The 24,847-nt window shown below is 35.0% G+C and overlaps 3 protein-coding genes and 1 pseudogene across 3 annotated transcripts; 1 reads left to right on the top strand and 3 right to left on the bottom strand.

Annotated features, from left to right (window-relative positions):
* Positions 1-2,179: 2,179 nt before the first annotated feature.
* LOC149407431 (taximin) lies at positions 2,180-2,752 on the top strand. The gene is made up of 2 exons (XM_089627346.1): positions 2,180-2,397; positions 2,480-2,752. Exons 1-2 carry the CDS (start codon positions 2,300-2,302, stop codon positions 2,601-2,603), a joined length of 222 nt encoding a protein of 73 aa, XP_089483472.1. The 5' UTR covers positions 2,180-2,299; the 3' UTR covers positions 2,604-2,752.
* Positions 2,753-3,053: 301 nt separating this feature from the next.
* On the bottom strand, positions 3,054-3,888 carry LOC149407430 (protein DMP7-like). The gene has a single exon (XM_089613765.1). The coding sequence runs from the start codon at positions 3,812-3,814 to the stop codon at positions 3,209-3,211; it is 606 nt and encodes a 201-aa protein (XP_089469891.1). The 5' UTR covers positions 3,815-3,888; the 3' UTR covers positions 3,054-3,208.
* Positions 3,889-4,010: 122 nt separating this feature from the next.
* On the bottom strand, positions 4,011-5,149 carry LOC149407429 (S-adenosyl-L-methionine-dependent methyltransferases superfamily protein). The gene has a single exon (XM_089613753.1). The coding sequence runs from the start codon at positions 5,046-5,048 to the stop codon at positions 4,374-4,376; it is 675 nt and encodes a 224-aa protein (XP_089469879.1). The 5' UTR covers positions 5,049-5,149; the 3' UTR covers positions 4,011-4,373.
* Positions 5,150-19,247: 14,098 nt separating this feature from the next.
* On the bottom strand, positions 19,248-19,964 carry LOC149407428 (uncharacterized; annotated as a pseudogene).
* Between the last annotated feature and the right edge of the window lie 4,883 nt (positions 19,965-24,847).

Below are 24,847 nucleotides of genomic sequence, written 5' to 3'. Positions count from 1 at the left end.
ATTTTTGTTATGTTATACCATAATTAACTATTAAAATACCACAGATCATCGGCAAAGTTGCGCCAAAAAGCTGTTTTTAAAACCAATTGATTCGCCAGAGTATATCTTCTTGCTATGTCGTCATCTTTTTCACAAAGATGACACAATAATGGTGTGTCCTTAATGAAATGAAATGTCCCTATGCACACTTTTAAGTGTAAAATTAGCTTTTTTTTTTCCCATCATTTTAACATTGAGCATTGCTATTCAGTAGCGGTAACAGCGTATCAACAGTGTGTCCCCACACTCTGGGGTAGATCTCACTGACCTCACAAGCTAATAAACATCACCGACATTAGCGTTAATTAGTTGATACTTGATACCACTAAACATTACCCTTTAGCAATAAACTCAGAAGCCGAAGCCACAACCTAGTCTGCAGAGAATTTCTTAGTGATTTCACCTATTCTGTGGCGTTAACGTCATCGTTTGTAGAGAAATTTCATATGTGAGGAGACAATTATTTAGTATTTTTCCCAGAATACGATTTAGCTCCCATGTGCTACATGAGCCCATAACAGTTTATCAGATAAATTGATAAGTCGTGCATTTCTTGCCCACCTAGCGAAACCGGTAATTTCTTGGTCACGACCTGCTAAAGCTAAAATGTAGGAACAATTTCCACTATTGATGCAATTTTGCTTTCCAAATCCTCTTAGCCACCATATTTTCAGTTTCAAATAAATCCTTTCTCGTCGGACAGTAAGATTAGTCTTCGATCATGCCCAAGTGATTGCATCCTTGCATGGGCTCTCACAGCGGGTGAATTGTTGTGAATTAGTCGCGATTATAATCCTACAATAATCGAAAGCGGAAAAGGAATTTGAAACAATAACGAAAAATAAGACACCAACTTATACGGATTCACTAAATTGTGGCCACGCCCCGTTTTTATCGACTGATATTAGATTGATGATTATGAATACAAGAGAATGTTAAATCTCTCTAACAATGTGTTTCGTAATGCATCTCAATGTATTTTTTGTAATGCTCTCATGAGCTAAATATTAAATTTCCTATTTATACAAGTAAAAAAAGGGTAAAACATGCATCGTGTAGTCGCTACTATCCAGTAAAATCTTGGGAACCTATGGTGCCGCGTCGCTGAGCGCCTATAAAACGATGTCGCCTTAAATCTTAGAGCGACGAACTTCATTGCAACGCCTCATATAACACACGACGCTCCCATAACGCCAAGACTTCTCTTGTAATTAAGAATAATAGAGAGAATATAATTCTCGTTTTATCATAAGCAGAGAACTACTCCTATTTATACATAAGGTATGAACATAATAAATTATTATTTTACATGAAAACTAGAATAATTATACCAGATTAAAAATAAAATTACATAGGAAATATAAATGGTGCAATTTCTAAGTGTGGTGAGTACCACTAATGAACTTCTTTTCTACAACTTCAAATTAGGCCAACTCAACATATTCTTCAATATTTTTAAACCGCTTCCGCTATAAATACTTATTAAATTCTATGAAGATCCCATTCTCTCTTCTATGGCAAGAAAAGATGGTTGACCGCACCACCAAACGAAATTCTCACCTCTCAACACATCAAAAGAGGCTTGGTTGCTTTTAGCCACGGAACCGAATGGCTATTTCAAATATTAGCTTTCATTCCATCTCCAAAAATGACTCTCGTCACATTTTGAATAGAAATCATCCTTTGCCTGTGTTGGCCGCATTTCATTTCTCTCTCAGATTTTAGTAGCATATGGCGTCCCTATTATGATATTTTACAATGTTGCACACCCGAGCTTGAATAGAAGCGCAGTGTTGAAATAAAGTCTTCCTAATCCTATTAAGACCTCAAAATCTTTTAGGTCCCACTTCTTCAAGGCTATAAAGATGTTCTTTTCCAGACCCGGCCCAATAAAGAGAGTCCATATTATGGCATCAGAGGAGGTATACGTAAAATATAAAAGTCTTCTAAGATTATTAAAAAAATCAAAACGAAAAAGTCTTGGCACGTTGTTGCATGTTGATGTTGGGTTTCCTGGTCAAATATGTGTGAAACGGTCCAATATAGAGAAAATTCCATGGAAGGTAAACAACGAAGAATGATTCTAGTAACAAAAAAAATATATATATAATACAAGCTGTGTCAATTTGGAGCTGTTTCCGTGTTGGCGGTGCATAGTATATATATATACATAATATGACATTAAGATGAAGAGTATACCAAGGCAAACACAAACACGCACAGAGAGAGAGAGAAGAAGAGGAAATAGAAGAGGAAAAAGATGGGAGATTGTAGGCCATTGGGTTTCCTGTTGGGACTTCCATTTGCCATTTTGGCATTGGCGTTGTCTCTTGTCGGTGCTGTCATCTGGATCTTGGGGTGATCTTCTCTTCATTTCTTCTTCCGTTTGGATCAATTTCTTCTTATTGTTATTAATTATTATTACGTGAATTATTGGCAGGAGTGTAATTAGTTGCTTGTGCCCTTGTTGCATTTGCTGCGCCGGATTGGCCAATTTGGCGGTGTCGCTCATGAAGCTCCCTTTCAAAGTCATTACTTGGTTCACTCACAAAATACCTTGTTGATCACGCCATCACCCATCTTTTTCTTAACATATATACATATATATATATATATATATATATATATATATATATATATTTATATCCGTATATATGTACCATTGTTTCTTTCTTTTTTTCATTCTTGATTTATACGAGATATTTTTTTTAGACATTTCTTTCTGTGTTCAAATGGTCTACGACGTTGTCTAATCTAAACTTTTGAGCAAATGAAATTGTCCCTGCTACGGATACATAATGTTCATAAATAAAGTCTTCTATTTGTTTGAAATGAAGAACGTTCCACGCACGTTCCTATTATTTATATATATAAAAAAATTGAATCTCCCATTAAATGATGAATTAGCCAATATGATTCAGCTAAATAGTCAATTTAAACTATTAGATTTGCAAAATAGTCAACGTTTGCTTAACATTAGTAAAATAATCAAAATGTACGATAGTATTATTAATTATATTTAATCTTGGTGTAAAAAACAAAAATTGACGCCGTAATTTTGACTATTTTGCTGCAAATTTGAAACTTTGACTATTTTATCCGTATAATCTTTCCATATAAAATATATGGCAGTAAGTAATTAGCCTAATTAAAAAGAGGAAAGAAAGAATTAATTGGGAGAGAGAGGGAAGCCAATGCCGTGACGGGGCGAGGGAAACGCGACGAAAAAGAGGCTGCAGAGGAGTCCGACGATGATGGGCAGCGCCATAAGAAGCTCTTTGGCCTCCCGAGACGGCTCGGGAAGGAAGCACCTCACGACGTTCTGGTCGAAAGCGGCCACGGCGGCGAAGACGACCACGGAGGCGGCGGCGCGGGCCACGTCCATGGGCCTGAGCCGGAAGCCCTCCAGCGGGGCGTCGACCCGGACGGGGACGGGGCCCGCGTCGAGGAGGCAGAGCCCCCCGGGGGTGGCGATCCCGTACCGCACCTTCCCGCGGGCGTCGCGCACGCTGTCCGTGAACGAGAGGACGAAGCACGAGCCCGCGCAGCACGCCAGCATGGCGGCCGTGAGCGCCCTCGTGGGCCCCGTCGGGCACGTCCCTTGCTGAGTCACCGCCGGCGACAGAACCTGGAACGCCAGCACCGTCCCCGTCGGCAGAAGCTTCGCCAGCTGTGCCGTCCCTTTCAGCGTCTTTCTCACCGCCTTCTGCGTCCGAGTTTTCTTCACTTTCTCGCCCGCGCCCAGGCTCACCAGCAGTGGCACCGCTTCTTCCATCGATCCCTTTCCCCTTTTTATTTTATTTTTTATTAGCCCAATGTTCAATATATAAGGATATTTGTTGGTCTGTTTCCCTTTTTCTAACTGCCCTCCTCTTTACTTACTATTTATGCCATTCATTCGGGGGTTACCATTCACAGGCTTTAATTCGGTTTCCCTCAACTTATGTGCTTGTTTGTTATATGCATATCAGTTATTACACAATATGTAACTCACTCTTAATTCATCAAATCGGAACATACATGTGTAGTCCTCTACATTATTTTTAGCCCCCCACTGGCCTAATTTCTTGAGAAAACTAAAATTTGAGAAATTATATACAATCATTTTTTTTCCCGACAAAATAAAGCAGAAATTTCAATATTTTACTTTCTTCTTCTAATTTTGATCTCCCTGTCAAGTGCAATGTGGGATAGAAGTAGTAAATTCTATCCCGGTACAAGTTTTGTAACACAAGAGTTGAGATTCGAGCAAGCAATATAGTGTTTTTCTCAGCAAGACAAAGATAGCAAGAGATTATTGAGAAAGCAAGAGATGATACCAAAGCATATGAGATTCAGAGATTGTTGTTCTTTTTGGTGAGAATGAAGACGTCGGAGTCTTCGTAGGCGTAGTCAGGGTGGAGATCCTGATGGGGCACTTTTCTGACGTGGAAAGCTCTGTCAGTCAATTCCCAGAACAGTTGGTGTGCGTCGGGACACCGGACCTGATAGCCCAGCAGAACCACCCCCTCCGGCGAGACCAGCGCCGCCATGGCCTCCACGAGAGGGCCCACGCTCTCCGGGATGTACACCACGTCCGCCGCCACCACCACGTCGAAGGGCGGCTTCAGGGCGGCGATCTGGGCCGGGCTGTTCCAGTGCACGACGGAGTGCTTCAGCGTCTTACCGTGGAGCACCGCCTTGTTGCGCCGGAGGTTGCGCTTCAGCGCCGGCATGACGGCGGGGATGTCGGTCAGCACCACGTCCCTCAGGCCCAGCAGGAACAGACCCATCCCCGCCGCGCCGCAGCCCGCGCCGACCTCCACGCCGCGCTTCGCCGCGAAGTCCAGCGCCGCGGCGTAGGGGTTCGTCTCCGGCGGCGCCGAGAGCCACCGCTCGGCGAACTTGACGAGGACCAGGGAGCACGGCCACACGGACGTGCCCACTTCGAACGACCCGTTGTCCTGCTGGATCGATAAATCGCCGCCACACACCGACAGCTCAACCACCGGCGATGAACTGAACTTCATATTTTAATCCTTTCCCAAGACAATACCCCTTAATTTACTTTGCAATTTTGCCCTAACATCGCGTTTTTATTTTTTTTATATTTTACTTATATTCTATAATAGTTTTGATCATTTTATTCATTAATAAGGTTTAGGTTGACATATCATATCTCAATTAAAATTAAAAATAAAATTAAAATTAAAATTAAAATTAAAATGATAAGTGACTTTTTTTTTGCTTTCGCGCCCTCTACACGTTTAACATATTGGTTGAAGACTTAGATGTTATTTTAAATTTAGTCATTCCGATTACTGTTAACTCATTTACGTTGGCTAGTTAAGTCCTCACATTTACGTCACGTGACATGAATCATTAAATTCATCAAATTATTAAAAACGGCATAGTTATTTAGTCAATTTCAAACTTAATTTTAAAAAACTAGCAAACGTTTCATTTATTTTATAAGTTAACCATTTACTAAAATTAAGGTATGAAAATGTTAAGAATAATCATGTAATATGTTATACGATGAATGATGGTATGTCACTAAATATGACTAAATTTTAAACATGCTTGAAACGTTGACTATATTGCAAATATAATATTTCAAGTGGCATAGTTCGTAAGATTTTTCAATATATTTAATTATCTTTAGATCATTTCTCATTTTTCACTTTATGTCACGCAAAAATCCCACTCTCATTATTCTTTTGATTCTTCCTCAAAGTTTTTAATGGAGTTGCCGTTGGAGCTCTGTTCACCAAAGATTTGTTCTCCTTAAATTGCCACTCTGGCAAGTTTACCTTCAACGCAAGCGTCCTCGGCGCGACAAATCTGGATTCTCTTTTTGCGAGAAAAAGATTTGAGGATCACTTGCTCCGATTGGCTTTTTCTCTTCATTGCTTTTTCGAAAGATTTTGGAAGAGTCTTCACAGATTGCACGGAAGATTTTAGCTAGAAGAGTTTGCACCCCTTGCACACTCTACCAAACTAAGTCTTGCCGGAAAGTCTACCATCTCCAATCGGTCTCCGCCGTGGTGTGGTAACGATTTTGATCACCATCATCATCTCCGCATTTATTGTCTCTTATAACCTCTTTATCTTGGTCATTTTTTCGTCGGAGCTCTCAAGCTAATGAGTGAATGTTTGGTGTTTCGAACACAAAACTCTATTGAGAGAGAGAGAGAGAGAGTCCATTGTTTGTAGTTTTTCTTTTTATTCGTTCACTTTCAATTGAGTTCTTTTGTAAGATTACGAGTTTTCCTCATCTAAAAAATCGTGTGACAAATACATGCTAATTTAACTAACAAAATCGGCTAAAAAAGTTGATGAAATGACTACATGTACAACATTAAACGTTTAAATATCAAAGATACGGATTCTAGATACTGATAAGCGCAAGTTGTCGATCATGCAACAATTGAGGGACATACACTACCAGAAATTTGGCCTCTAACTACTGTCGAACGCTGTAGTCATTTTAAATCCACTACAGTTTACTGACTGTCATCTATTGCACTGGAGTCTTATCTATTTGATTATGACTCCAGTGTTTGGCCGTAGTGTATCTGTTTTATAAGACTGTAGTTAAAATATATAACTACATTGTTTAGATGTAGTCTTACTAGTGGCATCTATAATTACTACAACGTTATGCTATAGTTATATAGAACTCAATTACATAAGATAAAAAAACTACAGTTTTAACAAGTAGTCTTAATTGAGTCAATTAGACAGACTACGGCGTTTTTGTGGCATCTATTGCACTGGAGTCTTATCTCTTTGCCTATGACTCCAGTCTTTTCTGTTGAAGACTACATTTTTATAATGTAGTTGTTCAAATTTTGAGTCAATAAACACTACAGCTTTAAAGAGTAGTTATGATTAATTGAGTTGGACAGACTACGACGTTTTTGTGGCATCTATTGCACTGAAGTCTTATCTCTTTGTCTATGACTTCAGTCTTTTTAGTTGAAGACTACATCTTTTAGGTGTAGTTTATATTTAGAAGTTATATTTTAACAATATAGACTACATTTTATTTATGTAGAGAAATTCTTTTTAATAAAAACATATATTTAAATAAATATATATACTAAAATACATTTATAATAAATGAATATCCAAAAATACCTAATAATAATATAAAAAATCTCATATTTCATTAATAAAAAATCTCATATTGCATAAATTTGGCATTACAAATATTTGGAAAAGATAAATTACATACAATTTGTTTATAAGCCTACAAGCAAAGTTGATATAGTGAACCCATTGAACCTGCAGGCAAAGGGAAAAACACACACCAAAATCACACAAAATCATAAACACCTAAGACATAAGAAAAAGCCACACCATGTACTAACACCCTGAGACATTATTTAGCTTTGAACCTAACACTAATTAGACAGTACTAACACTAATATTTCACACACACATATCAAATCAGACTTACCTAACATAACACACACACACACACCTACCTAAACAAACACACACACACACACACACACACACACACACACACACACACACACACACACTACCATACCTATCTCAGAATTTAATCGTTTTGAATCTGACCACAACCATCTGAATGGTTACTAGCGTTGTCAATATTAATATCTTGAAATCAATATTTATATCTTGTCATAATAACATCAAGGCTTATGTACAAATCTTTAATCCATATTAAGTACTTACAATTTGTCATAGACCCACTGTGGATAGACTCACTCTTGAAATCAATTAGCTTCGCTGCTGAACTAGGACAGCCTCACCGCTTCCCCGCATTGCTGCCCCGATGTGCTTCAAAGTCACATCTTGCTTCCACATAAGTAGATTCCGATTGTGCTAATGTAGCTGTCCAAATAGAAATCATCCAATGCGCATCATAATTATTAAAGAAAACTAGGATAGACAATGATAAACTTCATTCATAAATCAAGCGACAAACATTAATCGGAATCATCAGGCCCATCACAAAATTCCTTTTCATCTTTATATAATTGAAAAAAAAAACAAAGAAAAAGGAATGAGAAATAGAGATTCAATTCTCAAAAACTTTGAGATAGAAATAGGAAAGGGAATTAAACAATTTGCAAAACTTACTCCATGTGTGGTGGTCTTTGATCCTACCTTAGAAGTTGCTTTCCAGATTTGTATTACTAAGTTCTAATCCTCCTATTGTTTGCTAGTTTCATTGAATTATATATCACAACAGATTGCTAAAACCAATCAATTTAATAATCAAAATTAAGTTCTAATCAGATAAAGAAATAAATAGAACATGCTAATTGGAATATATATCACAATGACATTTTTTATCCCATAACACAAACACACTGATACAAAAATACCAAATCGTTCTTCAAGCTGGTGATATCAGCAATTTAGGGTAATCTCTCAAATGCCATTGACTTCTAACCAGGCAAATTAGTCTTCTTAATTTATTTATTCCTTTTTATTTTTGCTATCCAAAAGCCAACGTAACAATGAAGAAAATAATCACGAAGCTCCCTTATAAATGTAAGTCAAACAGAAAACAAAGTTTTAAGGACAATAATTATTTTTGTTCCCAATATTCTTTAAAAAGCATGGACTTTGACATATTAATATGAAAAGGAAGAACTTTTGAATCTCTCACCCCAATAACAAATAAAAAATATGTACCAATTTCTCAAGTAAGCTTTTGAATTGGAAGGATCCAACTCAATCGCTTTGTTTGCATCTGAAATAGCCTCTGATTACTTACAAGATATTCCACAGATTGATCCACAGATATTCCCAGATATTCCACAGATTGATTATAACAAATTAATCCCAGATATTCCACAGATTGATTTACAAAAAGAAAGTTACTAATAAAACAAAGACATGATTACTTACAAGCAATCTGCAATCTTGACACCAATGAGCAATCTGCAATGCAATACTTTAGTTAAATAAAGCTCGACCTGCAGGTCTAGAGTTTAATTATACAATACGGACTTTCAGACAAAACCTCTTTTTTCACCCGCAGATTTCACACAGAATCTGTCTCATGACAGAGTTCATGGACAAAGTACCAATGCACATATGACTTTAGAAATACTATGTTTGGCATCACAGGTTTTCTAAAGTAAAGAGTTACCTCATGTATATAAGAACATGGTTTTCAATATGTATATAAGCGAACATGTTTATAAACAAGAGAGTTTGGGATTTTGAGAACATGGTAAGGGACAGAGAATATAAAAAAAGATATATTTGACAATAACATTCACATAAAAAACATAAGGTGTTAAACAAGAACAGAATTATCCCAAAACCAGAACTAAATTAGCATACAACAAGAGTCGCATTCACAACAATAAAATAGCATAAAGCATTTTGTATGGAAACACAGGAAATCAGAAGTGTTTTAGCATCATCAATAACAAAATTTCAGAAAGAATTCAGAAATATGGAGAGAGTACCTGAAGGTTCATGTATGAATCCACAGAGACGAGGAAGCCTAAATGGCGATTCATAATAGATATGTACCTGAAAGTTAAACATCATAAGTAATTTTCTACGTTCTTTTCTAATTAATTAAATGGTTAAACATCATTCTAGATATATATTATATCCAAAACTAGTCAACAAATATCCAGTCACATTAGCTCCCATCACAAAATTCCAATTCAATTCTCATAAACTTTGACATAGAAATAGCCTCAAATAAAAAAATATGTACCAATTTCTCAAGTAAGTTTTTGAATTGGAAGGATCCAACTCAATCGTTTTTGTTTGCATCTGAAATAGCCTCTGATTACTTACAAATAAAAAAATATGTACCAAATGAATCAAGCTCAAGTAGCAATGTTCAAGTCAGAATCCATTAGCACATTATCTGAATCCTTTGCTGATTCATTATAATCTGATAAAAAATAACTAAGAATCCAAATGAATAACCATTATTAGACTTAACACAACAAACTCGTTCCCACTTGTATTCTGACTACTATCAAATATTCTAACTTTTTTTTATTACAAGATAACTTGCTTCTATAGTCTAACAAGTAATGAGTGTTGATGAATGCATAGAAACAGATCTGATAACCACATGTATAAATATTAGCAAGAAATTATTTGCTTTACTTCAACAATATCACTAAGCTCAAATAATCAGATCAACACCTATATTTTCCCTAAAACGTATGCAAGCCTAACTTCTACAACTTACCCGCTATGCTATGCTTTGGTCTACCGTTTCCATCTCTTTCCTGACCTGTTCAAAGAAAGAAAGAAAAGAATCAAGAGCAGAAAAATAGTTCAAAACACTACCAAGCTTGACTAAGCTCATTTGGACTTGTGATTTAAAGGAATGGGTTAAATATTTATTTTTTGTAATGAACTGAAACAATCAAGCCTAATATGAAATAATATTGGCAGTGGATCATACAAAGATTATAAAACAATGGAAACTAACAGTAGAAAATGGCGGTGACGAGGAGGAGGAGCAGAGGGCGGCGATGAGGCAGAGGAGCTGGACAGTGAGGTAGGTGATTGTGGGCGTGGTATTTTGAGATCCCCGACCCTGACTAATGTCATGAACACACCAAGATTAAATCAAAACACCTGCACAAAGCATTTCTTTTTAAAACACAAACATATAAAATCATCATAAGTTCGTAATAAAAAAAGGTTTATTACAACCAAAATAAAATTACATGATGCCAAACATTAAACATCACAGCCTTTACTTCTCTGTTTATACAAGACAATGACAAAAACAACATCCACAAAAATAAATAATGGAAAGAAACAGTAAAAGAAATCAGACCTTGAGGAAAATATTTTTACCAGTGCAAGACGAGGCTTTCTATGAGTACAACGAAGCCTAGTTTTGTTTGAAGAGAGACTGGACTCTCTCGCTTCGAGAGGCCGCACAGCGCCACTGCCGCCTCCTGCGTAAAATATCGTCCACATCGAGACGCTGAACCTCATTGTCCAGCCCCGCCTCACTGTCGCTCGAGCGGCAGCTCCGCCATTTTTTGGACAGCGCCTTCTCCTTCGCCGAACCGTCGTCTTAGGCTTTACGCAGCCCGCCTATGCCGAGCAGCAACCTTGCTGCCGACCCTAGACCCTCAGCCAAACCTGTTAAAAATGCTAAAAATTTGGTATTTAAACGATACTCACCAACCATTCTCGATGAAGCCTTTGTGCCAAATCTTCCTTCTCCGATCACGTTGCTGGAAGAGAAGCTTTGAGTGATGAGCTTGAGCTAGTTCAGTTTTGTAAAACACAATTTGTTTGACACATACATATACTCAAAACACACACACACACACACACACACACACACACACACACACACACACAGATATCCAACTCACCCTGTTTTCTTGTTGTTTCTCGTTATCTGTGACTAAACCAAGAGCATTATCGGACCCAAACACACATCATCAAGTCAAAACCAAGTAAACAACAAAATCGAGCAATAATCATCACAAATCCTAAATTCAATAAAGCCCCAATCTGATATTTCACCCATAAGAAAGACGAGAATTGAGAGAGTGGGAGATGGAGGGACTAACGTAACGGCGACAGAGTTAAAGAGAGAAGGATAACCCCTTGAGGCATATAAAAATTCCAACCAAGATCTCTTCTTCGCCTTCATTGATTATCGAATAACACGAACCCATATTTTAAAAACCCTAGAAAATTTCCACAAGAAATTCGAAGAAGACGATAGTTAGACCAAAGATCTAAGGTTAGAAGCGCGGCGGCGGTCAAGCGCGGGACGGCGGAGGCAAGGCAGAGAGGAGGGCGATGGTGGTCAGATCGTCGGAGGCCCTGACAGAGAGATACGAGATGAGAGATGGTAGGATCTGAGTACTTACAATTATGCCAAATCAAAATAGATAAAAGAATGGTGCAATGAAATTTATTTTGAGTGAATATAAGTGTATTTCTATACTTAGTCGATTTTTGAGTTTTCATCTGCCTCCAAAATCAATTCTTTAGTGGGAAATTTTCCCCCCATTTTAAATTGGTAAAATTTTAGTAATTTTTTTTTTATTGTTTTGAGTAATATCACTACTTCTTTATATTTGACTGTAGTCAAATTATACCATATTTTAGTGGGAAATTTCCCTCCATTTTAAAATAGTGAAATTTTGATCATTTTTAATATTTTGAGTATTACAACTACTTTTTTATATTAGCTGTAGAGAAAAAAAGATAATTAGCTACAATTTTATATTCGACTAGAGTCTAATATAAGCCTAAAAAAAGGTGACCGTAGTCTGTATTCAAAGACTCCATTAAAAGGCTAAACTAGAGTTTTAAAAAAAAAACTGTAGTTGTATCCCATATTTCTGGTAGTGATATATGTGATTTACCGTTAAAATTATAGTCTTATTATTTCTATAACATAGATAATAAAGAGCAAAACATTTTCAACTTTCATCCTGGCTGTGACATGTGGCAGCTTAAATGGGTGACATGTTGCTTTTTTTCCCACTCTCTTTCTCTCATTCTCACGTTTGTAGCAAAATAAAAATCTCCCCCTCTCTCCAACTTCGCTTCTGTAATAGTACTGTATGTGAAGTGATAGTACTATAATATGCTATATTGTTTATAATAAGACGTAAATGTTATGAAAACCTCAAGAATAACTTAAATCGAAAACTCTTTAAACACTTATAAGGTAGGAATTTTAGAAGAGAGATTAGAGAAGTATGAAGAGTAAATTTTGGAGAGAAATTGAAAGAGTGAATTGTAGAATTTGGGATGATTTTCCCTTCGTCATACTCATGTATTTATAGTGAAAATTTGTGTACATTAGTCAATAAATTAGGTGTAGGGTAATTAATTACTTACCTATATTTTTGACTTATGAGCATAAAAATTATTTACAACACTCCCCCTTTGGGATGCTCATTGATACATTTACGTGTTCATGCTGCCTCATTAAAAACCTTACTAGGAAAACTCCAGTGGGATAAAAACTTCAGTAAGGAAAAAAGAGTACAACTATGCAAAGCTCCCCCTGATGCAGACGTTGGTGCGGTCTTTCTACAAATCTTGCAATTTACACATTCCAATGTCATGAACATGTTTTCTGAAAGTTGAAGTGGGGAACGCCTTTGTGAGGAGATCAGATGAGTTATCACAAGAACGAATATACTGGATGTTGATAACATTGTTCTTCTCTAGCTCTTGGGTGAACGAAAAGAACTTTGGAGGGATGTGTTTTGTTCTGTCGCTCTTGATGAATCCTTCCTTTATTTGAGCAACACATGCGACATTATCTTCATGAAGTGTGATGGGGTCTTCAATTGTTGGAAGACCACTGGTGGCTCTGATATGTCGCGTCATTGATCTCAGCCATACACATTCACGACTTGCTTCATGTAGTGCTATAATCTCCCCATGATTTGATGATGTAGCAACGAGCGTTTGCTTTTGAGAACGCCAAGAAATTGCAGTCCCTCCATACGTAAACACGTATCCAGTCTGAGATCTCCCTTTGTGTGGATATGATAAGTAACCTGCATCTGCATAACCAATCAAAACTGGTTTTGTCTTGTTAGGATAAAATAATCCTAAATCAATCCTTCCTTGAAGATAACGAAGCACATGTTTTACACCATTCCAGTGTCTCTTTGTAGGAGCTGAGCTGAATCTTGCTAATAGATTAACAGCAAAAGCTATATCTGGTCGAGTGCAATTAGCAAGGTACATAAGGGCTCCAATCGCACTGAAATATGGTACTTCAGGACCAAGAATCTGTTCAGATTCCTCACATGGACGAAATGGGTCTTTTACCACATCTAGGGATCTGACAACCATTGGAGTACTTAAAGGATTTGACTTATCCATATGGAAGCGTTTTATCACCTTTTTTGTGTAATTTGACTGATGCACAAATATTCCATTTTTCACGTGCTCAATCTGTAAGCCAAGACAATATTTTGTCTTCCCAAGATCTTTCATTTCAAATTCTTGCTTTAAGTAAGCGATTACTTCTTTGATCTCTTCATCAGTCCCAATGATGTTTAAATCATCAACATAAACATCGATGATCACATATCCGGATGTTGTTTTCTTAATGAATACGCATGGACAAAGAGAGTTATTGACATAACCTTTCTGTATTAAATATTCACTTAAGCGATTAAACCACATTCGTCGGGATTGCTTTAACCCATATAAGGATCTTTGTAATTTAATAGAATATTTTTCTCTAGGCTTCAAACTAGATGCTTCAGGCATCTTGAATCCTTCGAGGATCTTCATATATATTTGAGTATCTAGCGATCCGTATAAATAAGCTGTGACAACATCCATGAGATGCATATTTAGTTTCTCATGCACTGCTAGGCTGATCAAGTATCTGAATGTAATTCCATCCATTTTCTTCAAAATCAATTCCGGGCCTTTGAGAAAAACCTTGGGCAACAAGTCGAGCTTTGTATCTCACAATCTCGTTTTTCTCATTTCTTTTTCGTATAAATACCCATTTGTATCCAACAGGTCTCACATCTACATGTGTGAGTACTATAGGTCCAAAGACCTTGCGCTTGTTAAGAGAGTCAAGTTCGGCCTGAATTGCATTTTTCCATTCCCCCCAATCTTGTCTATTTTTACATTCAGTAGCAGACATTGGTTCGGGATCTCCATCATTTTCATCCATGACATCGCATGCCAGACTATGTGAGAATGCATCATTGATTTCATCATTTCGGTTCCATTGTATACTTGTATTGGCATAATTAATTGAAATTTCTCGATTTTCCTCGTTTTGTATTTCTGGAATACATTCCTCCATTTTGGGGTCATTTTGTCTCTCTGCTCCTTTTCTTTTCTGAGGATTTTTATCTTTGGAACCGAATGGTCTTCCACGCTTCAGGCGTGTTGTGACTTCATGAGTGACTTTATTTTCAATTTGTCCTTTTGGGACATCAATTTGCGCAGGAGCATTTGCAGCAGGAATGTATGATTTAGTCACTCTTTTAGTGTCTGTAAACGCATCAGGAAGTTGATTAGCAATACCTTGCAAATGTACAATCCTTTCCACTTCTCCTTCACAATTTTTTGTGTAAGGGTCAAGATGCAATAATGTTGGTACAAACCAAGTAATTTCCCTTTTCAGCTGGTTTCTTTCTCCCCCTAATACTGGGAAATTTTCTTCATCAAATGGCAATCAGCAAACCGTGTTGTAAAAACATCACCATTTTGAGGTTCTAGATACCTAACAATAGATGGACTTTCATAACCTACATAAATTCCAAGCCTCCTTTGAGGTCCCATCTTTGTTCTTTGAGGTGGTGCTATAGGCACATAAACAGCACATCCAAAAATTCTCAAATGAGATATATTTGGTACTTGGCCAAATGCAAGTTGCAGAGGGGAGTATTTATGATATGCACTCGGTCGGATGCGAATTAATGCAGCAGCATGTAATATTGCATGACCCCATATGGAAGTAGGGAGCTTTGTTCTCATTATCAATGGTCTAGCAATAAGCTGGAGGCGCTTGATTAGCGATTCAGCTAGACCATTTTGTGTATGTACATGAGCAACATGATGCTCAACATCAATCCCAACTGACATACAATGATCATCGACTGTTTGGGATGTAAATTCACCAGCATTATCGAGCCTGATTTTCTTAATTGTATGATCAGGAAATTGAGCTCGTAATTTAATTATTTGAGCAAGTAATTTCGCAAATGCCATATTGCGAGTTGATAACAGACAAACATGCGACCATTTGCTAGAAGCATCTATCAATACCATGAAGTATCGAAATGGACCAGATGGTGGGTGAATAGGCCCACATATGTCACCTTGAATACGTTCAACGAACGTAAGTGATTCTGTTACAACCTTTCCCGGTGAAGGCCTTATGATAAGCTTTCCAAGAGAACAAGCTTTACATGGGAAAATATTACCTTGAGGGATCTTCTGGCCCTTCAATGGATGCCCATGTGTATTTTCAATAATTCTTCGCATCATAATAGAACCAGGATGACCCAAACGATTATGCCGTGTCGTTAAAATTGAAGACTCAATGACTACCGAATTTGATTCTATCGCATTTATATATGTGTAGTGCAATCCAGTAGGGAGCATAGGTAGTTTTTCTAAAAAAAATTTCTTTCCGAATTTGGATGTCGTAAGACATATATGTTTCATGGTACCTTCAGTTATAGACTGAATATTAAATCCATGAGAATATATATCATTAAAACTCAATAGGTTTCGTTGGGATCTTGGTGAAAATAAAGCATTATTTATATTGAATTCTGTTCCATTTGGCAGTGTGAAATTTGCCTTACCAATACCTTCAATCAGATCTACAAGACCTGATATCGTATTCACAAAAGTTTTCGTTGGCTTTATTATTGAGAAAAACTTTTTATCATTCAAAATAGTATGCGTTGTTCCACTATCCGGTATGCAGATTTCTCCAGTACCAACCATTTGGTTCGCTACACAATTTGCTTTTTCCATATGATAACTTCATATTAAAACAAAAATAAAGTTAATGAGAAAAAACGTACTTATATTATATAATACTAATGTGTTACATAGTCTTGAAAAATATTACACATATTATACATATTTATATTTAAGTAACTAGGTAAAATATTGGACTTTGCTTCATTCCCAAGCATGGGAAAAACATACATGCATCATTAATCTAGAAGTCTTCCGTGAAAGCAGCAGAATCAACAACAGTGTGCGCAAGATCACCATCGAAGTCGGAAGCATTAAGATTAGTAGAGTCATCTAAAGGTTCTTGGTCAATAAAGTTTACCTCTCTTTCTTTCCCCTTCAAGGATGCTTTATATAGATTGCACAAATGTTGAGGAACACGGCAAAGTCTAGACCAATGTCCTTTTGTGCCACATCTATGACAAACATCTTCACTACCCTTGGAAGTACTTGGGTATTTTCCCTTTTTGTGTGGATAATCGTGATTCTTTTCATCTTGCTGCTTCTTATGATAGTCTTTCGTGTTATTGTAAGAATGGTTATGATTATAACCACTTCGACCACGTCCGTATCCACGTCCGCGACCATGACCACTGTTGTCAATGGTGCCCACAAGAAGAGTAGTAGTGTCTATTTATGTACATTTGATGTCATATAGTCTTACGAAGACTCTTGCTTGTAATTGCTTATTCATTTAATAATAAAGTTGAAACGTTCATTCATTCTTTCTTTGTTTGAAGCTTTATGATAAAACCTTAGTCTTTTAGTCCATAAACAAACTTAACAACTTACGAAGAGACAAATGTAGATTTGCATGAACAAACTCTTCGTAGTTTGCTTAAAACGATATATTCGCAATCTTAGGGTCAAAGGACTATTGACCTCAGTACGATTGTTAGAAGAATCTATGATGTCTGGTTATGAGGCATTGAGAGTTGGGGACTCTATAGTTCTTCTAGGTATCTTCCGAAGGTACTGAATTGACCAGTGCACTTCTAGAGACAATATAAGAACAAACCATTTAACCTCTTATGTCTCGAAGTCACTATGTATGAATTGCATCATGCTTACCTTAATCCTGAAATGAGACATGCCATTTCACACCTTAGTATTCTCATTTGAGAAAGTCAAAGTTCGGACTCACTATGTGATTCCGAACAAGGCCTATTGGTGAAGTACTAAGTTGTGAGTCTGTCATGAGTAACTTTGTGAAGTTCTCATAGATATGGAATTCATGTACAAGATTGCTGAAATGCAATGTATGTCACCTCATGCTTTGTTCCTTGGAGTGTGAATAAATGAACTGGCCAGTGTCCAAATTGAGTCCTGACTCTTTTGGATGAAACAATGTGACTTGTTAGCTCCTCGTCAATACATTGTTTCTAACTTATTCACAAGCGACAAAGGAGTTGAGGAAATAACAGCTAGAAGGGTAAAATGGTAATTTAGTAAATCCCGACTAGCTGATGACATTCATGAAGGGTAAACATAGATAATATTCAGTGGATCCGCTCATCATAATTTGGTTGAATTCTTGAGTAGAAAATAAATTCATTTGAACCGAGAGATTTTCAGTGTCAACTCTTTAGTGGAGTCAGTTGGCATTAAGCTAAACTTGGAAAAGGTTTGTGAACTTTTGAGTCCAAGTGTTTAGCTCAAGCTTTGTTCATTTGGATCCATGAGGTCACTGTCACGAATCACATCGAGTAGGAATAGTTAAACTGGAAGCTAAGCCAAAACAAAAACGAGACAAGTTTTTCGAAAATTGTCAAAAAGGGTATTTTTGTCTTTTGGGACGTAGGACGAAATGAATGTCAATAAATTATTTTTGACATTGTCATATGATGACAAATGAAATAAATATTGCTCAGCCATATTAGTGTAATTGGGCCTTGAGGATTAATTTCATTTCATAGAATTTTACTTGAAAATTCTTAATGGGCTTTTCTTATATTGTCATGAACAATTGAAGAAACATCTAGAAGCTCCTTCTAGAAGCTCAAATTTCGTCCAACCCAAGGAAAATAAGGCTGAATTTCGTTCATGCCATAGTGGGAAAGAGAGTTTATTTTGTGCATTGATGTATGAAGATACTTGCCAAAAGAAAAAGAGGAAACAAATTTCCTTTAGAAGGAAAGTGCATTTTCGGCCAACTAAGAGAGAACAAATGAGGAAACAAATCCAAGGACTTGCATGACATGTCATGAACGTCCAACATGGGTAGAAAAGAGAAAATAAGATTTGCTCATGCCTCCCCTATAAATAGAGGCCTCATTCCTCTCATTCTAGTCATCCCACATAAGTTAGAGATTGAGAGCTTCTCTCTCTAGACCTTGTGGCCGATCCTCTCTCTCTCCCTCTAGTTATTTTCGGTTTTGTTTTGGCACCTAGGTCCTCATTTGACCTAGTGGTTTTAGCTCTTCGACTCTGAGACTTGTTCTCGAGTCGTCGTGTTTAAAAGTGCCCACTCACTAATTCCTTTATTTCGAGTGATTTAGTGAATGAAACTTTCGTGGTTGCTTGAGGTGCCGATGAAAGGAAGAGAGACGTGCTGCGAGGGAGACGAGCGTTGCAAACTTTCCAAAAGCTTCTCAAAATTCAAGCTTCAAGAAAGGTTAGTAAACTTCTTAGCTCATATTAGTTTTTAATTACATGTACTTGCACTTGTCTAGGTTAGTAAAAACTGTTTTTACTTGAAAAAGAAATTTTTTAAAATTCCGCCGCTTCCCGAAGCGTTAATTATTTTCTTAAACCCTAGATCGATTCCAACAACCACGACCACGAACACGACCACGACCATGACTTCGACCTCGTCCTTGACCCGGAATATAGTTTCGTTGTTCAGGTTCTTCGGAGTTGATAGCGTTTACTTCAGGTAACGCTTTTGAACCTGTCGAACGGGATTGGTGATTCTTTATCAGCAATTCATTATTCTTCTCTGCGATTAGAAGGCTAGTAATTAGTTCAGAATATTTCGTAAATCCTCGAACACGATATTGTTGTTGCAAGGTTACGTTCGATGCATGGAAAGTGGTGAACGTCTTTTCCAGCATGTCATGATCTGTCACTTGGTCTCCACAAAATCTCAGATGAGATACTATTCGGAACATCGCAGAGTTATATTCGCTGACTTTTTTGAAATCTTGGAACCTTAAAGCGTTCCATTGATCACGGTATACTGGAAGCATGATCTCATTTTGGTGAAAATATATGTCCCTCAACTCCTTCCAGAGTAAACTTGGATCTCTGGTGGTGAGGTATTCACTTTTCAATCCCTCGTCAAGATGTCGATGAAGGAAAATTAAAGATTTTGCCTTCTCTATATTTGACGAGGTATTTTATTCAGAAAGTGTTTCCAGTAAACCCAAAGATTCCAGATGCATCTCTACATCTACCTTCCACGGCATGTAGTTTTGGCCTGTGATGTCTAGAGGACTGAAATCGAGCTTGACGAGATTTTCCATGATGATAACTATTATGAAATATAAAATTTCTTAGATTAATAATTAAAGACATATAAGTCTACAATAATTATAAGGAATAAAAATAAATACATGAATCCAAACATTACTACAACGAAATAAAATTCATTCGGTGGAATTTCTATGGTAAAAATATAAGCATTAAACATAACAATAAATATGGCAATAAAGACTAGTAGTAAGCGAGACATTTTGAGCTTGTACCGAAAAATAGTATGAGATGAGAAAAATATGTATGAGGTAGAAGAAAATTTGAAAGTTTTGTGTGGTTAAAAATGAGTTGAATAGATATGTATTTATAAGGTAAAATATATCCGTTTATAGCCGTTATATTACCGTTGGGTATTTATTAATTTTGTGGTAAAAATTATTGTATTTAAGTATAACAACGTGTAATAAACAATATGTAGATGTACGAGTATTGAATTGACATAGCTAATCAAAATAAAATATTAAGTAGAGCAGTTAAAATAAATTTGCAATTAATAGCATTTTTCTATGAGGTGGCAAAGCCTCCTGTATATAGGAAATTGATATTAATTACAAGTAAGATGTAGTTCACATCACTTTACTATAAGGAGGCAGAGCCTTCCATGCGTATAGTACTATGATGTTATACATTAACGAAGGTAAAATAGTGTAAATCACATCATATTACCATAAGGTGGCAGAGCCTCCTGTGTATAGTAATCTGATGTTATACAATAAATAATAGTTATACGAGTTTTAGTGTTCAGAGTATTATACCTCCGAATTGATCTTGACGAGAGTGATCATGCTGATAACGTGTTATGAAAACCTCAAGAATAACTTAAATCGAAAACTTTTTAAACACTTATAAGGTAGGAATTTTAGAAGAGAGATTAGAGAAGTATGAAGAGTAAATTTTGGAGAGAAATTGAAAGAGTGAATTGTAGAAATTGGGATGATTTTCCCTTCATTATACTTATGTATTTATAGTGAAAATTTGTGTACATTAGTCAATAAATTAGGTGTAGGGTAATTAATTACTTACCTATATTTTTGACTTATGAGCATAACAATTATTTACAACAGTAAAGTAATTTACGTGACAAATTATTTTTATTTATTATTTTTTAAATACTGTTGCTTTTGTTACTTTAATGTCTATTTATTACTTTTTTCAAATTATTTCTAACTCTCGCTCTCATTCTCTTTCTCTCTCTCTCTTTGTAAGTCATATCAGTGCTCTACAAAAAAAAAAGGTATAAATATGTACATGTACTCATAATTAGAAAGCATATCATATATATTATATTATATATATATATATATATGTGTGTATATGGTATATAACTTAGTAATATTTATATAGTTTGTTTTCTGTGTACATTATATACGTACAATCAAAATTGAAAATATAGTGTACATGTAGTCATCATTTTTTTTTGAGATTCGTAACTAATTAGGCCACTTTAAACATGTGATTTTGGATCTAGCCTATGTTTGACAATTTTTATGGATATAGCCAAATGGCTTATGTGTCAATAATTAAGGTCTTATTTGCCCTTATTTATTAATAAATTCGTCACTTTCTCTCTCTTATTTTTTTTCAAATATTTTTTTTTGCATCAAAACTTCAAAAATTTGTATCTTTCTCATACGAACTCGAAATTGAGTGATTTCAAATCCTACAAATTCGTGGCGTCGAGATCTTCAAAAATAGACTCATTGTGTTTGATAAAAATTATTTTTAATGCATCATATTTACATTTCCATTTATTTTTTTGATAATTTCAAAAAATTTGAGTTATTTTCATATTTAAGGTAGATTTTTCTACATCTATGGTATTAAACATTATTTTTCATCAAACATAATAGATATATTTTTGAAGATCTCGGCGTCACGAATCCGTAGGATTTGAAATCACTCAATTTCGAGTTCATATGAGATAGATATGATTTTTTGAAGTTTTTATGTAAAAAAAGTGTAGGAAAAAAATAGGAGAGAGAAAATGACGAATTTATTAATAAATAAGAGTAAATAAGACCTTGATTATTGCCACATAATCATGTTGGCTATTTCCCTAAAAGTTGTGAAACATAGGTTAAAAACAAATTTTACGTGAAACAAATTTACGTAAAATTTACGTGAAACAAATTTTATAGTTTCATTTTGGCTATTTCGCTACAATGCCCTTTTGTTTTTTACTATGTACATCAGTTATATGTGTAACATTCTTTTTTTGTAAACTTTGTAAGTATATGATTTATGACTGAAGTATTTTGTATACTGTTATTCATTTAACAAATCATAGTTCTTAATAAGATATATATATATATATATATATATATATATATATATATGTTTAATTTATTAAAAAAATATATTATGATTTTCATTGGTTGTCATGTTCAATTTATTTTTGAAATTTTTGGTATCATTATAGGTAAATGAATAACATCTGGTACAACTTATACATTTATTTTACTTTTGTTTTATTTTATTATTCAATTTGGGGGATTTTTTGTTATATATGATTTTAACTTCACAATCCTGTAAAACTATACTGCCGAAATTATGTATATATAATTATAATTTCATAATAATATTTACTATAAAAGAGATACTAATTTTATCATAATATTATATATAATATTTAAAATATAAAAATTTGTATAAATATAATAGACATAAACTTTTAACATATATATTTCTTATTATGATCACTTTTAAAAAATAGCGCAATATTTAATATGCATATATATGTACAATGTGACTTTTAACTCTTCGTTGGCTTACTTTATGTCGAAGGAATGATAAACAGGTGAATATACCACAATTAAGAGAGAGAAAAAAGGGCATTGTAGCAAAATAGCCAAAATAAAACTATGGAATTTGTTTTTAGCCTACGTTTCACAACTTTTAGGGAAATAGCCAACAGGTTTATGTGGCAATAATTAAAGTATAATTTGCCCTTATTTATTAACAAATTCTTCATTTTCTCTCTCTTATTTTTTCCTACCATTTTTTTTACATAAAAACTTCAAAAAACCATATTTATCTCATATGAACTCAAAATTGAGTGAATCCAAATCCTACCGATTCATGACGCCGAGATATTAAAAAATAGATCCATTGTGTTTGATGAAAAATCATGTTTAATACTATAGATGTAAAAAAATCACGTTACCATCTTAAATATGAAAATAACTGAAATTTTTTGAAATTATAAAAATAAATAAATGGAAACGTAAATATGATGCATTAACTATAATTTTTCATCAAACACAATGGGTCTATTTTTGAAGATCTCGACGCCACGAATTTGTAGGATCTGAAATCACTCAATTTCGAGTTCGTATGAGAAAGATACAAATTTTTGAAGTTTTGATGCAAAAAAAATTATTTGAAAAAAATAGGAGAGATAAAGTAACGAATTTGTTAATAAATAAGGGCAAATCAGACCTTAATTATTGCCACATAAGCCATTTGGCTATATCCCTAAAAATTGTCAAACGTAGGCTAGATCTAAAATCATATGTTTAAAGTGGTCTAATTAGTTATAAATCTCAAAAAAAAAAAAATGAATGACTAATTGATTTGGAAGTAATGCATTTGAGATATAAAAGTTAATATATATATATATATATATATATATATATATATATATATCTTTGGATTGCTTGCGATATTATAACACCGATAATCCATTACATAGATAATAAGGAGTTAAGATTATTAGTTCTCTTCTTAATATTATGACAAGTGGCTGTTGTTTTTTTTTATTGGTTTTTTTTACTTTCTTAGTCATTTTTTGTTTTCATGCTTCTCTAACTCTTCATACTCCGATTAAAATATATTCATTAAAAAGTTTTCACATCTTTCTTTTTTTCATCACCGTGTGTGTATGCGTGAAAATGACCAACAACCATATATGACAGATATGAGTATAGCAATTTGTAAATTTAGTTATTTGTCAAAACATTATTTGTTAATTTTTGGACATAATATAACATCACTAATTGACATGCAGTGGCGGACCCAGGTGGGAGGCTCAAGTGGCCTGGGCCCCCCCTAACCAAAAATTTTCAGGCTTAATTTTTTTTTTCCAGCCTAAACTAAATTTTGGCCCCCCTCCTTCCGAGTCCTGGATCCGCCACTGTTGACATAAATACTATTACATATTAAGTTATCATTGGCTATAAATTATTATGTATATTTAAGTAATGAGTATGCATTAATTGTTCCTTACTAGATATATTATAAATGAGTATTTCTTACTCATGAGTAAATTACTAATTTTTATCCAATTTATGTATTTTGAAAAATACCAAAAATCAATCATAATCATAAGAGTTTATAATAATCTTAATATTTTTGAAGTAATATTTTTTTCATCATTACATAGATAATAAAGAGCTAAAGTTATTACCTCTTTAATTAATCCATTTATAACATAGTTAATAAAAAAGTATGATTTTTCAACTTTTCACCAAAGAACACCATATGAAGACACGTGACACTTTTTTTCTTGTCTTTTGGTCACAGGTCTTTTTGTGACGTATTTTTTTTCCTTTTTTTCTCTCTCCTTTCAACTAGTATGATTAGAAATATATCTCAAACTCATGCTTACCATTGGATAGTACGCCACATGTATACATCTTGTCATAGAACTGTTTTTTAATAAATAAATAAAAATATAAATAACAACTACTCAAGAGTCATCAAGACTCAAAAGTTTATTTTTGCCACACAACAATGCTCATGTCAGACTAGGAAAACTGGATCCAAAACTCAAGTACATCTTTATTGGATATCCGTAATGGGTAACAGGGTATAAATTGGGGTGTTTAAAACTCACTAGAGGTGTTTAATAAGTAGATATGTTACTTTTAATGAG

Source organism: Urtica dioica, chromosome 1, assembly GCF_054948205.1.
Source record: "Urtica dioica subsp. dioica isolate 48M chromosome 1, U.dioica_male_clone48M_v1_H2, whole genome shotgun sequence".
Taxonomy (NCBI): Eukaryota; Viridiplantae; Streptophyta; class Magnoliopsida; order Rosales; family Urticaceae; genus Urtica; species Urtica dioica.
This window is presented reverse-complemented; position numbering and strand designations above follow the sequence as displayed.

Bases quoted from the DNA above. Each gene is read 5' to 3' on its own strand.
- LOC149407431 (XM_089627346.1), top strand. From the start codon at position 2,300: ATGGGAGATTGTAGGCCATTGGGTTTCCTGTTGGGACTTCCATTTGCC. The intron at 2,398-2,479 runs GTGATCTTCTCT...AATTATTGGCAG, and splicing joins GCTGTCATCTGGATCTTGGG to GAGTGTAATTAGTTGCTTGT.
- LOC149407430 (XM_089613765.1), bottom strand. From the start codon at position 3,814: ATGGAAGAAGCGGTGCCACTGCTGGTGAGCCTGGGCGCGGGCGAGAAA.
- LOC149407429 (XM_089613753.1), bottom strand. From the start codon at position 5,048: ATGAAGTTCAGTTCATCGCCGGTGGTTGAGCTGTCGGTGTGTGGCGGC.